This window comes from Rissa tridactyla, chromosome 4 (assembly GCF_028500815.1).
Source record: "Rissa tridactyla isolate bRisTri1 chromosome 4, bRisTri1.patW.cur.20221130, whole genome shotgun sequence".
NCBI classification, from domain to species: Eukaryota; Metazoa; Chordata; class Aves; order Charadriiformes; family Laridae; genus Rissa; species Rissa tridactyla.
Genome location: NC_071469.1, coordinates 84,542,054 through 84,560,238, shown reverse-complemented (window position 1 = coordinate 84,560,238; position 18,185 = coordinate 84,542,054). Strand labels below are relative to the sequence as shown.

At 39.2% G+C, this 18,185-nt stretch overlaps 1 protein-coding gene across 1 annotated transcript in view; it reads left to right on the top strand.

The window, feature by feature from the left end:
- Window positions 1–17,953, top strand: part of BEAN1 (brain expressed associated with NEDD4 1) — a 57,746-nt gene extending 39,793 nt beyond the window's left edge. The window contains exons 4-6 of the mRNA XM_054200674.1: window positions 941–1,150; window positions 3,760–3,901; window positions 17,228–17,953. Of these exons, the coding sequence (XP_054056649.1) occupies window positions 941–1,150; window positions 3,760–3,901; window positions 17,228–17,576 (701 nt within the window). The 3' untranslated portion in view covers window positions 17,577–17,953. The remainder of the gene's footprint in view (window positions 1–940; window positions 1,151–3,759; window positions 3,902–17,227) is intronic.
- Window positions 17,954–18,185: the final 232 nt, after the last annotated feature.

Below are 18,185 nucleotides of genomic sequence, written 5' to 3'. Positions count from 1 at the left end.
TAGATGTTAAGGCCAACAGGACCACCATATTGAAATGGCCTCAAGTTGCACCAGGGAAGGTTTAGATTAGATATTAGGAAAAATTTTTACACTGAAGGGCTTATCAAGCATTGGAACAGGCTGCCCAGGGAAGTGGTTGAGTCACCGTCCCTGGAGGTATTTAAAAGACGGGTAGACATAGTGCTTAGCGATAAGGTTTAGTGATGTTTTTTGTCATGTGTTAGGTTGATGGTTGGACTCAACCTGAAAGGTCCCTTCCAACCTAGGTGATTCTATGATTCTATTGCCTAAGCTTCTTCCTACTAAGGCAATTTTTTTTTATTTTTTTTTTTTTTTTTTTTTCAAAAAATCCAGTGCCTCGCTAAGAATCCCACTCTGAACAAGTCTCTTCACCCTCTGCTCCAAATCAGTTTCTTGGGATGCTGACTCATCCCACAGCCTAAAGCATGCCCTGTGCTACAAAAACATGCTCTGCTGTTTCACTCTTGCCCAAAACTTCCTCTGCAAAACCTTGGACTCTTTTCACACTTAGTAACAACACACAATGCCTCTGTTTTCCTCAGAGCCCAAATTTTTGAGTTTTCACTTTTCTTCTTGTGCAATGGAGTCCTTTCAGCATCAATCAATTCATGATACAAAGAATCTTTCCAGGAAAAAGCAATCAAGATTACCATTACGCAACAGACATCATTGACTCCATCAGGATATTCCCCAATTACAGGGAAATGACTGCCCAGTGACTCCCCCAGAGTCAGTTACTAACAGCTCCAGAAATAGCTCTAATAAATACATTGTCCATAAAAGCATGAATTTGTACAATGGGTCTGTCTCAGGGTGTCTCTCAGGGCTTCGAAAGCCCTTAGTTTTGGCATCCATATAACCACACTTTGTAAATGTCTCTTTTTACAATGGACACACTCTCTCTCTCTCTGCTGTACAGAAGTTCACCTGAACCAGAGCAGCCCAACTAGTGAATTCCCCAGCTACGGAGAAAATGGCAATGATACTAGTTTACTTGTTTCACCCCTTCTGGTAGCTGGAGTAGTGATCGGACTTGTGCTATTTCTGTCCTGTGTTACAATCATCGTTGGCAGTCTGCGAAAGGATGGGCGGTTGCGACACCCACATCCGAGGAGAGATGCTGTTTACGGTAAGAGAGCTAGTTATAGCAAGATAACATTTAACTTTATTAATATTTAGTGTTACGGGCAACAAAAAGCATCTGTCCGCTGTGCAAGGGATAAAAAAATTAAAATAATTTAAAAATAGGATGAGTAGGTCACAGGCAGCTTTGTAGTTTACTAGCATCTTTGTGCTGGCACTGAATTCACATAGTACAAGCTCCACAGTTAACGGTTAATATAAATAAGGCCAATGCCAACAGCATTTCTTAAAGAGCTTATTTTCCCTTGATACAGTATAAGATCCCTTCTCAATCCCTCCACTGCTGATAGTTTATTTTCATATCTCATTATAGCCTTGGTATAGCATATAATGTAATTTCTGCATTGGAAAGACAAGAATCTTTTCAGTTCTGCAGCGTGTGCCAACCTACAGCAATGACCAGGCAATCTCTTCTTTTCTGACCACGGAAGTTCGTAACTGGATACAAACAGAACAACAGGGCATCACAACGTCATTACAACTTTCATCATCATTAATGACATCAATGTCATTACAACAGTCATCATCAAAGAGACTAGTTTGTTATCAAAAAAAGTGCAAATTCCTATCCCCCTACTCCCTGGCAAAAATCCACTGTACTTTGAAAGGGTTTGGGAATATGAAGGAGTTCAGTGTAGAATTGTATTTTCGGCTAATTTTGGCTTTGGTGACCAGAAGTTAAAAGCCACTTTGTCAGTGAATTTACAGAACCTGATAATTTCTATATTTAAGGAAAAGAATGGTTACAAAAAGTTACTTTGCAAGTCTTCAGCTAGTAAAAATTCAAATGATAAATGGATTAATGAATTGAGTGGAGCATCAACAGTTTGTCATCTGTTGTTAGGCTCCTATATCTGTACATTATGAAATTACAGTTCTTTGCATATTGTTGAGTTTTTTCTCTTCATATAGAAAAGACAATAATAGTGAAAGACAAAAATGCATTGGCTCAAATCTTGATTTCACTGAGGTAAATCAAGTTTACACTGACGTCAGTTTGCCTTCATTTAATTATTTGGACCAGGAATTTTCATGTCTAGAAGAAACACATTTCCTAGGATAAGTCTGTCCACCTGGAGCCAGGAATAATTATTTTTGGCTTTTCCAGAAACATTTATCCAGATAAGTGAATTACTTCTATGTTTTGGGAACAAATTCTAGACTCCAAGTGAAAAGCAAATTACCATGGTAACATACAGAGGGAAAGAGGAAAGGAAAAAAAAAAAGAAATCAAAAAACCTAATGTCTACTATTATTGTAACATCTATTTTTCCTACTTTTCAGCAGCTAAATTTGGGATTAAATAGTTAAACCCAATTTGGAGTTACTGTTTTACCAATGGACACACAGATTTTGGCATGATAAAATACTGACCATTAAGATTCAATCACTACATTTAAATCTACTGCCATGTTCTTTAAAAAACCCTGAAGCCAGACAAAAACATAAAGGACAGTTTTCAAACTGTTTGTTATAAATAACAATGCTAGAGAAATGGAAAAAGAAAAGCATGGTGATATTTCTCAGAGAAATTTAAAAAAATAATCTTAAACTAAATTGTGCTAGTCTACCCAAGTGAGAATTTTACATTAGCACACGCCATCCGAGTATCTCAGCATGCTTCCAGCGGCCAGCTGGGGAGCAGCGGGAGTCACTGTGAAATTAGCTTCCTTCGCTTCTCCAGCAAAAGGAAAGCACAGCACATGATAGACAGGATTAGTCCTGGTAAATTCCTCAAGAATAAATTGGCAGAGGTGAAAACTGCCAGAAGGAGGAACAGACAGTTCAAGCAAAGTCCTGCCCTTTACCCTCTGTCGACTGCTTTAATGTCACTTTAGAAGCTGTCCCTTCTCTCTGGGTACTATATTAATGCATCAAGTGAAAAGGAGAGACCATTTTATTTTTAAGACAATTGCGGGGGGGCAGGGGAGTGGATATTGCTGCATTTCCACAGTTTGGGACATTCTTATGGAAGTTTAGCCTGGAATACTGAGCATTAACTAGCTATCTTCAAAGACAGAAAATAGCTTCTTGTTATTTCTGGAGCTATGAGGCTCTTGTGTGAAAGCATTAAGAAAGCCCCGGAGCGGGCAGCAGGATGATTTTCTCTACTATTTTGCAGTTTTTCCCCTTTTTGTGAGCATTTTTATTAGGAGCAGCATTTTCTCCAGACACATACCTACAATCAAACACCTAAGCCTCCTTTTAAAAACCTTCACAGAATTCGCAAGGTTTCAATCCGCGCAGCTCCTGGGAACTTCAGCAATCCTGCTAACCTTTGAAGCTGCATGCAACACAACTGACACTCCTCTTCAGCTTTTGAGGCACAAGAAAAGCTTTAGACACTTGCATCTTGCAGGGCAGCACTAAATATACAGTCCCTGTGCCATAGTCTGAAACACCACAGTTCATCTGCAGATGACGCTAACTTGCTCTTAAAGTCCTGTGAAACCTCCTTGTTCCAGAACACCGGTAATTCCTCCTAAAACATAGCACTTATTTTCTGATTTATGGCAGTGTTATAATCAGTGATGTTGTCTCAGAGACTCCACCATGGAGGAAGCGAGCAGCAAGTATTAATTGCTTATTTTCCAGCTCCAGATGGCTTCTCTTACGGTGGCTCTTTTGGAGAGCTGAGATCCACCTGCATGGAGGAGTTTCCCCCAGCTTTTGACTTTGGTTCCTATCTGGATACACTTTCTCAGGTCAACGTCATGTATCCCGATTCACCTCCACGGTAAGCACTTTTCTAAGATTCTGAGTGTTATCATCCATTATAGCGTATATAACCCATTATAGCCTATACTGTACAGCCTGTATAGTCCTGCACTTGCAAAGAAGAAAAACTGCTGGACTTACACCCGCTACAAAAACACGGGTCACACACACTCTAAATACAGACAGACTTTGTTCAGTTTAAGTTCAGTCCTTCCTTAGCAGAATATATCTTTACTAAATAAAGGCACATGTACAGCCAATTTTCTCATATTCAGATTAAAATTTATCATATTGATTGCATACTAATGAAACACACAAGTAAAATTACTTATAAACATCTGTCTTCGAAAGAAGTCACTATACAAGTCAAAGTTTCACTTCCAGGAGAAAAATACATACTTTTTTCAAGAACTTTCAGGTTACGTTTATTACTGACCTTGAGACTGTTCAGATCAGAGTAAAGAGAAAAAACAAAAGGTGGGGGGCAGGGAAGGAGAAGTGCAAGAAACCTTTAAACCTTTTGTGCTTTTCAGGAAGTCTCACTTCTCAGTCTTCTCAACCCCAGTGTTCTATCAGAAAGCAGAACTGAAGAAATACCCAGTACTTGTACTTAACCTCCTAATTTAGGATAGGGAGAAAACTGTTTGGGATTGTTCATCTTCTATCAGTAATCTGCAAAGGAGGACAACTACCATTTCAGCTGTTTAACACAAACCTGCTGTGGAGAGCCATCATTGCCTGGACTGTAGTAGCGTCTTTGGAGAAGAGCACCCTTCATATATCAGGCTGTTCTAATTGCCTGGGGAGGTAACACCGCCAGAAGAGGCTCTTTACAAAGACAGTTATTCCAGAAATTATATAGCAGCTCCTTCCATGCTTGTGTGCCTGCATTCACAAGATACAAGAGCCATCACAAGTGACAAGAGTTGCACTTTAGGCCGTCTATATCTCCTCTGTATGCCCCATGTACCTTGAGGTTAATAAATGAAGGAATTCAGTTACTCCCTCCAATGACCCAACAGAAATCATTTTAAACAGAACATTACTTCAGGCTTCCTGTAGTGGTGCGTATCTTACAAACAGCAAGTAATGGTTGTGCCCCTCTCCTCCTCTCTTCCCCCCCCCCTTTTCTTCCTTTTAAGCAGACTGTTTTGAGTTAAACCAGTATGCTTATAAGGCCAGCCCTTTTCTGACTCCTCGTATACATATGCAATCTAGAGCAAGTCAGTAGTAAGAACATACAATATATGGATCTTTGCTTTTTCTGTTCTATGCACATTTTACAAGCGGCCCTTTATGTATTACAAAGTCATACCATATAATAAATGGGCTTTTAGAGATGGTGTAAATATTTTAGCAGAAAGCTCACATGTGAAAAATTATTCTAAGCCTGGCATCTAAATTTTCAGAACTTCATATAAATCCACTTTAAAAATGTAGACTGGTTTTTGGACCCACACCCACAAGTCTTTACTAATAAAAGCCAGCCAGCTGACACCCAAGCAACAACTTGAGTAGGCAGCTGGCCAGATTTCTGAGAACAAGCCCAGACTCCTGTGAACATGCTCGGAGAACATACTTCTTTAGCAGACAGGTCTCCGAAGATTATACCAAAGGTTGCTTCCATTTCAAAACAGGCCCGGAGGATTTTCCGCATCTATGGAGTTCCCTGTTTGGAAGCAGATACAGGAGTGATGCAGGATAGCACTAGACGATCTAGGCTTTCCTGTAAATTCTCCAGCTACTTCTGTAATAAAGCCTGGCACAAATTAACTGTCTTGTGTCCTACCTTCATCTAAGAAACTATTCTGGGACATCAGTACGAGGATTAGAAAGACATAAAGGTATCCAATCACTGCCTCCTCAAGCTTCCCTTCTGGGCTGAGTGGACCAAGATCTGACTCTGCATACACAAGGAAACACCACTCATCCCATTAACTGCATTTCTGCATCCTGCGTCAAGAGTGAAGATTGTTGTTAATGGTTTTGCTGTTTTCTCACTGCTACCATAGTTAAATATTTTAGAAAAAGTAGCTTTGGCAAATCATCAAAATCTTATTAAGCTTTACATCTTAGCAACACAACTTTGAGAATACTTCAGGAAAAGTAGAGCTTAGCAGATGGTTGAAATCAAAGCTACGTAGAGAGACATTTAAACTTACTATTAATACATTATATACTCCATTGTAACTCTGTTCAGAAAAGCATTGGTTGAGAAGCATTGTATGAATACACTGCATTATGTAAGAGCCTGAAAAACACCTGTATAGATACCTTTACACTCTCCTTCATAGTACAGCACCAAAATGTATTTTTTCTAATTAGTAGAGTACAGAGATTATTTGGACTGATGGGTGATAACAGCAGGAAAACTGTCAGAAGCCTTGAAGCATTAACAAGACATACTTGACCTTGTCCGTTTAAAATAATAACTGACTGGGATCAATCTCATTACATATGATAATGTTTTAAGAAGTAGGTCTACTGAAATGTAGTATGGGCTAAACCAAAGCAATTCCTCCTTCCAATTCATGCAGTGCAACGTGATTTAAAGCTAAACTAGCGTGCCCAAAGCTAATAACGCAACTGTCGCATTAACAGAACAGAAGTGAAGGGCAGTGAGGAAAGCAACTGCTTTGGCAAATAACTCTCAACAGACACTTGCAGTTCAGTGAGTAAGAACTAGTGTCCTGCCACCACAAGCAGACACCAAGGCTTCATTTAACCCCGTTGTTCTAATACAGCCTACAAGAGGCAGCAGCATTACATTCCTGCATACCAGAGGCTGCAGGCCGAGTATTCCTCAACATACCACTTTTGCTAAAACCATACTTTTCGAGAGGATTTCAGTAGAAAGTACGACAGAGCATTTTGGCCAAGGGTGTGATTATAATCTGTCTAGAATCTTCTCATTGGGTTTTACAGTTGGGCTTTAAACCATGAAATGAGTGGAAAAGGAATTTAAGGGGGAAGGGCGATGAAACAAAGAGGCCGATTTGAGAGTACTCAGTCCCATGGCTGAGGGAGAGCTAACTGGTGAGGACTGCCCACTCTCGACTCGCCAATTCAAAGTCCAATACAAAATACTATTTATATAACCACTTTAATTGGGAAATTAATTTATGAAAAATGCCTTTGGATGTTAATAATTTAATTGCTTTGATATCTAAATCACAAATTTCATTTGAGACTCAATCTGATTATCATCATAGACACTTCCACTAATCATTTTCTTACATTAGATTTTACGTTCGATTTAGAGGAATACCACGTGCTGAGTTTTGTCATTAGCCTCACAGAGTTGTGGGGTGGTTACAGAGAAGCCGTTTGGTCAATTTGTCTTGACAGCCCAAAATATACAAGTGCTCCTATCCATAAACACCCCTTTAGTATAATTAATGACTTCCTAATGAATCTCAGATCTGCATTAGCATCTGTCAGATTGATTTTACATGAGGTGTAGAAGGGAAATAAAAAAAAAAGCTGTGGATATCAACCAAGCAGTTTCAAGATATTAGGGGCTTGTATTTTAGAGCCTGTTTCTGACATCTACAGATACTTATAGTAGTGCTGGAAGTTAAGTTAATGTTTCATAGTCTGTGTTATGAGAGTATTTGTTTCTAAGAAGCTTCAGTTATCTGAGAAAGATGATCCAGGTGATCTAGCAACAATTTAAACCACAGAATTCTTCGCCCCCCAAATTAGGAAACCTGAACAAATTCAACTAGGACAAATTATAAGAACAATCTCCATGCCACAGCTTAACTATCATCATAGTAAATATGACTTCCAAAAAAAATCCTGGAAAGCCTGTAAATCCAGTGTTTGCCAAATTTGTTCAACATTGACTGTGCTGAGTGTTTTTAGTATCTTTAAAATTTTAAGAAGAATCAAAGAAAAAAATAATTAAGAGTATTATTCAGAAGTATATGGCAGGCAGTAGACCTTTAATCAAAAAAGTCTTCCAGAGTTTGATCAAGATGGCTGTAGTTGTCATTTAACATATCCCAAACACATGCTCTTGACACTGTGTGGATAATACCTTTATAGCTAGAAATCACGAGCTTCTGCTCATGTTCACCGTGCCCAGAGTTCATTGTATTATACGCACTTATAATGAGCTTTCCTAATTATCTTTTTATGTATCTGTAATAAGAAAGCTGTTTAAAAATAATTTGAGCTTACATGTTTTAAATGGCTTGAAGTACAGTACCAATCCAGGACCAAGCAAATTAAAAAAGTGATTCCATTTTCTTTATGACAGTCTTTAAAATCCTAACAATAAGGAGATTTGAGGTTCCCTGCATGAAAGGAATTTTATCAACTTTTCACCTTTTGACCAGAGGAAATGCATTTCACCCTACTCAACTAAGTGCTTTTTCACTCCTTAGTGATTGTATATTAATGGTATGTACAGAGCTTTAGGCAACCAAGGTTATCGCCTTTGTCATCTGTGACTCATGACTGTCTAATACAGAACATCACTGAGGAATGACACTGGAGCGAGATGGAGGGATTTAGCTTCAGGAGTAGTTTTAATGGAAGCCACAAAAGTCCTCTCTGTATTTCAGATTGAAATGTGTCCTGCAGGGCACACTATGATAAAAACCTGTTAGTCACCTATTATCCTAGTATTCACATTAGAACACACCGGGGGCTTTTTTTGCTTGTTTGTTTTAAGTGGGCTCACTCTACCTCGTCTCATCATCTTGCCTAATATGTATAGGATCAATTCTAGAGAAAATTGTCTTGTTTAGGTTTGATAAATTCCAATACTCTTAATATGCATGTTCAGTCTGCATTGTTTAAGTGGTCACATCCATTTAAAAATTACTTCAAAGTGACAAAAGGAAAAGCTCCTGTCTTAAAGACAAACCCTAATTTCCCTCTAAATATGAAAACGAAAAAGAAAACCAAACTACTTAAGGTACTTTTTTTTTTTAAGACATTCTTTTCCACCCCCACTTCTGAGGAAGCAAGTTAGCTGTAGCAAAGGGAAGAAGGCTTGAACCAGCTTCCTAGATTTTGTTGAAAGACAGAATTAGGCTTGCAGGAAACTAACATAATAACTTGCTATATTGTGCTGTATTCCTTTGCCAAGGCCACTTTTCCTGCAAGTATGCAAGGCAAGTAGCTTTTGGCACATTACAATGACAGTTGGCAAAGCATAAGATGGACATTTGTGGTTAAATTCAGATCTCACTTCAGTACCCTCACTGAGATTTTCAATCAGCAAAGTAAAAAATACCATTGGAAAAGGTAGAAATTTACCTATTCCATAACAGAGTCTGCAGGCATCTTTTGTCTCCAGAATACTTAAGGACAGGCTTAATTCCTAATTATTATAGCAACCTTCTTATTTACAGCTTAAATTTCTTTACAGACATGATAGTTTCTTTTTGTGGCATTTCCATTCCTCTTAAATACCCATGCCTTTCTCTTTACTTGCTTCTTTTACTTGTAGTCAAAAATCCTCTCACACCTTAGCCTGCATGTTGTGAGGCTAAGGCACGAAGTTCTCTTAGCGTTCTGTCATCAAAAATATCTGCCAGGATTCTGTATCCTCTGACCAGCCTTTCTCTACACCTGCCCCAGTTTCACTCTAGAAGCACTAACTATTGCTGCATATAAAAAAAACCCTGCAGCAATGAAAGCAGAAAAACCTGATAAAAGAGAGGCACCAAGCATTTCTAACCAGAGATTTTTTGTGCCATGCAGAGCAATCACAACTTAAAGCTGTTAAGTCACTGATAACAGTACTGGGAAAAAAAGGAATATTCTTCTCTGATTTCCCAGTAATTGGACTTTCTGTTGCATACTGCAGCTGGTATTTCCTTCACCTGCTCAGAATTCATTCCTAGAATAACTAAAGCAAAGCCCTTTCTAGGAATATGATCCTAAAACACATCACATGGCAAGCTTCCTCAAATATTAGCAGGTCCTAAGGATTCCTACTGACATGCAGATGTTGGTATTGTTGTTTAGAACCCTGTTTGTGGATTAGTTCCATGGTTTGGGAGAATACAAGAGATTATTTTGAAATAAGTTTGTCTTAACTGATTATTATTATTCAGCCATAGCGTCACTGTCATTTACTGTATAATGGTTACAGAAATCCAGAGATTAAACACTGCTTAGGATCAAGTCATTATATATAATGATGCCAGGCTGAAATGTATCATATGAAAGTCTTCATCATAGAGTGACTTCTTTCATTTAATTTTTTAAGCTGCACAGTTACATTAAAACTATCATATCAGTTTCAAATGCTATCTGGTATATGTTCTCATGAAAACACTGTTTACATTTAATAGTTATCAGTTTCAAATGCTATCTGGTATATGTTCTCATGAAAACACTGTTTACATTTAATTTCATTTTTCATCTGGAATATTTATTCATCAGAGAGTCACAACTTCCTCAATATTATCTTGACACAGAGCGCAGAATAAAGATCCAGACTTTTAGTGCTTATTAACACAAATAGCCCTATTGTAGTTGCAGGAAATGGGAAATTCCAGATATAAGTATGAACAGAAAAAAGGCAAGAAAAAAAATAATTCCAGGTTTCCTGCCTCTTTAAGAGTTAAGTTACTTAAACCTTAGATGTGTCCTTGAACAATACCTTGGATTACCTTTTTTACTATTTAAAAACATTGAAATAGAAAATAACAGTGTTATTTGTTCATGGTTGCCTACTCCAAGATCAGGCCAGCACCTTGGAGGTGCATTTACCACACCTCTGGGAGCTTAAAAACTCAATTAAGTTCAGAGATCAGCATCACTCTACAGCTAATAAAATGAGAGCTTCCTCCAGAGTACCTTAAGAGGAGTCTCCCCCTTGTTTAGATAGCCACATTTCAAATATATGTGACAAAACATTCCCAGAAACCACTCCAGTGATTTTTATGGAGCATTGGATTGTTCCTTCAGGGCTCTGGCTTGGCTGGCACTGCAGCCGTTATCTCTGGATTTTCCATGTTTGTTACTTGCCCCCCCCCCCCCCCGCCCACTGTAATTTGGGATTGGTCATAGTAAAAAATTCTCATGTAATATTGCCCAGGCCCAGAGACAGATGGGTTTTGATTTCTTACGAACACAAAAACTAGGAGGACTGAAATGGCATGGGAGGAGGTACCACTTAACTACATTTGCTTATTCGTGCACCATCATCCTCCTAATGACAAGGCCCCAACAGTTCAGGTTGTTTCTTTTATTAAAAAAGAAAGATGTTTTGGCTCTTCATTCTAAGTCACTGTTCAAGAATTAAACTAAGTGAATGACTGAGACAATCAGTAACACAGAATGGATTGCTATTCTATGAAAATATTAAAATAATGCTTAATAAATCACTGACAAAGCATGCAAAAGAAAAGTCAAAATACAGTTAGTAAATGCACCTAGTATCTCAAATGGAAACTGACAGTATCAAAAATAAACCTAGAAAAATATCCTGTCTCATGACCTATGTCACCATAAGAGCAGTTCTGTCAAAAATGATACATTTCCTTATGGTAGTTACACATCAGCAAAGAATATAGGTAATCTAAGAAAAAACACCTCAAAGAAAACACTGACAGGTTTCCCAGCTGTTAGTAGACTGCACAATCAGAGATAGCATTATCAGTTGAACTACATACATGGTCAAACATCTTTCTTTTCCTTTGATCCTCCTTTTAGAGAATTACCATATATTTGTTCCAATATCAGCTTTTCTTTATTAGGCAACATCATCACATAAAAATCCTTTGTATTGTTTTCATCATAGCTTAAGCCTGTCAGCACATGCATTTTCCAGATTTAGTGATTCCGTTTACCATTAGTAGAAGACAACAGTAGGTCATCAGCAAAATGGAAACAATGCAACAGGAGCAATTTTAGTACAGTCATAACATATAACAAGTGAACAAAGTAAATAAAGAGGCATCTATCTCACAAAGAATTCTTCATTCCCCAGATTTGCCTTTTTTTCACTAGCTATTGTTTGCATCTTAAAAAATTCTGTAAGTAGAACCTTCTTCTTTCCCCAGAGAGTAGGTCATAATTTGTGAACGACAGCTAATTAAATAAGCTCTTTTGGGTTTCCTTAGCAACAAACCTATCCTAATACTTACTGCAATGAGACCTGACAAATTCATGAAGTTATTTCCCCCCCGCCCCCAACATTCTGAGTCAACAAGGTCAGCTTGAAGAGCTGCTGTATTTTTTAAGCAACAGCCTTCTCTTTGCGGATCACATTCACACGTGGTAAGATAATGTTAACAGACATCAGCCCTCCTTGCCTTTCCTAGTATAATTATCCCTTAAAAACTCAATAGCATAGTCTACAATGACAATGAAGTTATTTTGACAAGAAACAAGGCCAAAAAAAAAGTAGGCAACAGCACATTTCATAGTCAGTAACCCCTTCCTTCTCATGACTGCCTGTATAATACACTGAACCATAAGATAATTTTAAAAAAATAATGGATTAAAGTGAAGTCACCACAAGTGCTGTAATGAACGATTTTTTTCAGAGCTGAATAAGAGATGCATGATATTCATGAGATGCAGTATAATAAGTTCCTTTGGTCCATTATTAAGTTATAGTAACATAATACTTTTCAGAAGTATTTGCTTTCTTGCCTAGGATTTTCCTGTGTCTGCTGTACTGAACTTCAAGCATCAGCTACTTTTTACATGTATAATAACTTCACAGAACTGAATCTGTCAGATAAAACATAACTATAATTGTATTTTTTGCAAGAGATTAGCAAGTATTTTTCTTTTTCCACTTAGTTATGCAAGCTCCATGCTCTTGCATTTTCAGTTGCAAAACATATACATACACAAACAGAGATATATAGATATATATATATGTAGGTATCATTCCCTTAGCAGTTACTGAGGTTGCACTTTTACAATATGGCTAAGAAGTTCTGCCTGTGAGCTGTGGTCTAAGACCTACCCCACTTCCCCCTCTCTTATACTTCCGCGTCCGTTGTGTTGCATTGATGCCCATCTGACTACGCTGTGAGCTTCAAACTCAGCTCAGGTAGCCAAATCAAAAGAAAGCCAGCCCAGAAAACACACACACACAAAACAACAACAAAAAATGGGAAGAAAAAAAAAAAAAAAAGAAAAAAACCAACAGCTCCAGATCATGGTTGGGAGGAAGTAGCACAAGGAAAACAGCGGGAGTATGTAACAGAGGAAGAGACGCTTCCTTTCAATGACACGGACATTGTCTGATGTTGAAACCACAGCTTCACACATCACTGAGCTTTACAGGTACCACCTTCTCAGATGAAATCAACAGCATTAGTTACCATACTTAAGTGATTTATATGTAACAGTATAATTTTAATATTAGGAATCATCATTTCTGATTGTTATTGGATGCACTGGTTCTTTTTAGTGATAGACACCATTATAGAGCACCTCTTGGCCCCTCTGGTATCGAGGTCTCCACATCAGCTGATGAGAAAGCAGCTCCTTTATTCTATTCTAGTTTGCGCTGTTTGCAAGGAAAACAGAAAGAAACCTAAAAGCTGTGTCAAAGGTGCACACCTCACACTGCAGGACAACTTAGCAGAACTATTTTGTGATACACACCTCACTGCAGTAAAATGCAAGAGTCCATTCGCCTCTTCTCCCCAGACATGAAGCTTTATTTTAAGAGGACAGTAAGGATTTAGTCCAGTATCACTCACACCAATACATGGTAATCAACTGCAATAAATTATTGCTATTAGAATTTCTTTTATAAGTAATCCTTTAAATCTTTTGAAGAATGATTTTCCAACCACCAGCTGTGTATTACTTCTTACAATACTTGCTTAGAATCTCTAATAAAAAAGGATTGGTAAAGACTAGATGCATAAGTTCACATATTACAGTCGCTTTGAAGGACAGACTGTGCTTTCCTGTCTGCAAAATAAAATTCATGCTTCAATAGTTATACTACAGGAACACCTCTATAGCAGTACTCTGAAAGCACAAACAAATTACTGAGGCTGTTAAACAGGGCAGGTGGGAGGCGGGGGGGGTGGGAAGAAACAAACCAACCCAAGAAAAAACAACCACAAAACACTCAGAAGCTAGGGAAAAAAAATACAAAGTTAAAGTTGCCTGTATGACCTTAATTCATCTCCTTTCTGTCCTCAACAGAAAATGCTAGGAACCTTATCTGTAGCCTCCACAACTAGTATCATAGCACTTAGCTGTTTGCAATGTCAGCATCACAAGCAAAGATACCAGGCTTAGCAGAGAATACAGGAAACTGAGTATCAAGATCATAAATTGCTAATGAACTACAAGAAGTGTTGTGTTTGTTTGTTTTTTAAAAAAAAGCTATTGAATGATTTGTAGTTGTCTCCTTGGCCACAACAATCTGTAGGTACAGCTGTGAGAAGGTGCCAAAATGTTACTTAATTGAAAATCTGGCATGTGTTCCATACTGCCCTATTCAATTTTTAAAGTGTGAACTTAATTGCGAAAAATGAGAGGGAGAAACATTACTTGCATTGGAATTTGGAGAAAAAGAGAGAATTCTTTTTTATTCGTCATATGTAGGAAGAAAAAGTGCCCTGAAACCAATATATTGATATTTGGAACTAAACACTAAAATGCCAGGTCTTGAATATCATGATTTGCTGCCCATTTGTCTTGATGTTTAAAAGTCTCCTTCACAAACAATCATTTTGTTATTTATCCCACCGAGCATTTTAGTTTTACCGAGCTGAGACACAGTCCATGAAAGGTATTAAATTAAATCCAAGGGAAAGAAACACAGCTGATGAGATAACAACAGAAGTAGAAGGTTCATACTGTGCCGATTTCTCCTTTAGGTCAGTGGCAGATTTCCCTAGTGCTGGGCTCAGTTCCAGAATCAGGAGACAGAGAAGCTTCTTCCCTTTTGTGTCTCAGAAGAAGCATTCAAAATTTTCCACCTTGAAACTCACATTACTGTGGGCTTTTCAAAATTGAAACTCTTTTACTATGATAACAGGACCTAGTAGGTGCTGTTCATTAGCCTGATTAAGTCAGTCAAAATCTGTGGAAAGATTTTAAATAAATTCACAGGGGTTTGGGTCAGCAAAACGTAAATAAGTAAAGACGCGGCTCATAGTAAGTAATCCAGCAAAGAGTGGCTCTTCTTTTACTCTCGCTGAGTTCATGAAGAGTTGAGGACATCAGGTCCTCGATTTCTGACTGAGGTCTAAGATCTTGTACAAGAATATCAGGTATGCTTGAAAGCTTCAGTGGGCTTAGCAGAGGCTGGACTGAAATCTCTTCCACATGTTATACAAAAACAATCCGACCTCCTACATGCTGGGACTTGTTTCTGAAGTATCTAGCAGCCCTAATTCAGCATCTTCAGAACAGAGCTGTGGTTTCACATTACCATTCTTTCTGATGGGGAAGTGAGAATTTTCTAGTCTGAATTTAAAACCATGGTCCTCATGAATATGCAAATAAGATAAAAGCGAGGTAAAAATAAAAACACCTGTAAATATTTGAGTTATTTAATAACCTAGTACTAAGATTTCACTTTCTTACCTTTCCCAAAAATCACTTCCATTACCCAGACTAGGAACAGTACCATCAAAATCAACAGGAGCGCTGAGGGAAAGGTATGAGTGAGTGCAGCAGGACCAAGTATTTTTCCAAGGCAGGGCCTCCGTGGTTGAATGCAGTGGATTTCAGTGCACTAACCAAAGCAAGCTGCCCTGCCGCAAGCCACGTATAATCTACAAGCAGGGTTTATTAGCTTGGGTTTAGCCTGGCAGTAATGCAATTACAGGGGGCAGAATGACTGCCTGCAGTCTACTGGGAAGATATATGCTAAATATCCTAAGTTTCAGGAAATATCCTAGATCTTAATAGCTCTGCAGTTAGTGTGGCTGAGGAAATGGGTTCTTAATTTGTCTGGCTCCAGCAGAATTGCTTTTCAGGTTAACTGAGTAGGCGAAGGTTTTTACAGGAAGCTTCCCCTCCCTTCAGAACTGGATTTAAAGTGATCCTGAAACAGTTAAACAAGGCAGCCACAAAAAAAAGCAGGTTCAACATTTAAAATCATGACGTTATGACTCTTCCTCAATTTTGCCTGTAGCCAGTGAGCCAGGAAAACAGGACCTTCCTTCACACCACTAGACCTGAGCTGGTTTGATAGCAAAAGTGGAGTCAGCTTTAGTTTGTGGACAAACAAGTGATGACAGTGGACCGCCCAGATAACAGACCAGATTCCCCGGCTGTGGTTCAGCGCCAAGCTTGCCAGATCACCACTGGGCTCCTTGGGCCACAGCACAATCTCTGCAGAGCCCTTTAGCCCAGAGGGCTGGGCGGTGCCAAACACATGGAGCCTGCTCATATCCCCTGTCTGTTCCCATCCCCTTCCTGCAACACACAACGTGGGAAAACACAGCACAAAGACAGGCTGATCTATCCAGGCTCATTATTTACTCCTCATGGCCCTCCCCAGGCTGCGCAGTCCAAGCTCCAATCTAAAGTGCCTGTCTGCAGTCACACCGGGACAGCAGGCACTGAGCACAGTAGTGGAGCAAGGAGGTAACAGTTTCCCCCTGCTCTAGCCTGGGGGCACAGACAGAACTATGAAGCCTGGATAGACCTGAGCTGGCTCCTCATGGAAATCCCACAAATTGGTCTGTCTTGCATTCATTCTTCTTGAGAGGAACACAACAGGGAGTCTGAGTGTCTCAGAATGACCAGCATGAGTCTGTCAAGATTATTTACCACAGCTCTGCACCTCGGCAAGAAATCCTGCTGCCTGTGCCAGCACAGATCTGCAACCCAGATAACTGCTGGCTGAGCACCAGAGACCTGCGAGTCAGGAGGACGGCACTTGATGTGATACTCTACCTTAGACTCCATCTAAAGCTCTCTAGACCTTATTTCATAACTGTAAAATGGCAACACTACTTCCTTTTTCCCCAGCCATTTTCTAACTTTGCTTGAGAGCAGGAACAGCGATGGGTGGCAGCTCGCACAGCTTTGTGTGAGCCACCACCATTAATCCTCCTGCTCCCGCCTGCCTGACTGTGAGGAGCTGGGCTTATTCCTGGGCACCACAGCTGAACGGAGCTGCCACAGGTCTTACTTTCATGCAGGAGGATGGGGTCTGAACTGTCACCAAGACCGCCGAGATTATCTTTATTTGGAGATGTGCTTTTTAAGTATTATGCTTTCAAGTGTCTCGTGTGGCAGGGTAAGCAAGGATGTGGGCTGAGAAACAAAACACCAAACGATCCTTTTCTTCTCACTTTACCTGCCCCTGTTATGCTGAAAATAACATACTGTGGCATTTTTCACAGGAATCTAATGAAAAGTTCTTTTTTTCTTTCAGCTACGATGAATGCGTGGGGCCAGGAGCAACACAAATATACATTCCCACAGATGATCCCCCCCCATATTCTCTTACGGACCCTTGTCAAAGAAATGAAATATCTATAAACATTAGCCTGGAAGAGGACGCAGCATCTGGGACTACAGGACAGGCTGCAAATTACGCGGTCAGGCTGCAGAACTTGCAGCAGCCCATTTCATCCATCTCTTTGTCGTCTCTCGCTCTGGAGGCTGCTCCCCTGTACGAGACGGTGGTGCGTGAACAGAATATCCCCATCCCGCTTGTCCCAATGGAAATACTGAAAAATTCTTCCACTGACTATCAGACCCTTCTGAACCAAATCATATGAATAAAAGTGGCTCTTTCCTTCAGTTCTTCTGAAGAACTCAGACTGACAAAAACATTCAAATGGAAGAATAAAACCTCCAAATTTTTATATCTTTAAACAGGGATGCAATGGGATTTTTTTTTACAGTGAATTTTGAAAGTTTACCTAAGCTTCCTTCTTTGTGCTTCAGTGTTCCATGACATCACGCAGCATAAAAGAGCAGCAGTAACAAGCAGCGCATCTGACCTTTTTGAAGCATTTCAAAACACATTGCAATCAGCCACTCTTAATGTAGATACATGTTTATTCAGTCAAGCCTACTTGTTGATTTTATGATACTTTGCATGTTTTAGAACAGAAGGAAAAAGAAGAGTATTTTGTTGTCTTTGTAGGTGTCACTAGTACATTTCATTCAGTGTCTTGGCAACAAAGCATTTTTAAATAATTCTTTGTCTAAATATGTATTTCCGAAGACAGAGACAGAATGCTGCCTGCAAAACATAACTATCAGTACCATATAGGAGAAAAAAAAAAAGAGATATAATATTTTGATAGTCACCTTGTTCCTTTGGAAAGCCCAGCCAGTGCCAGACTGTCCAGAGCACTGCAAAGCCTGCTCTAAGTCTTCCC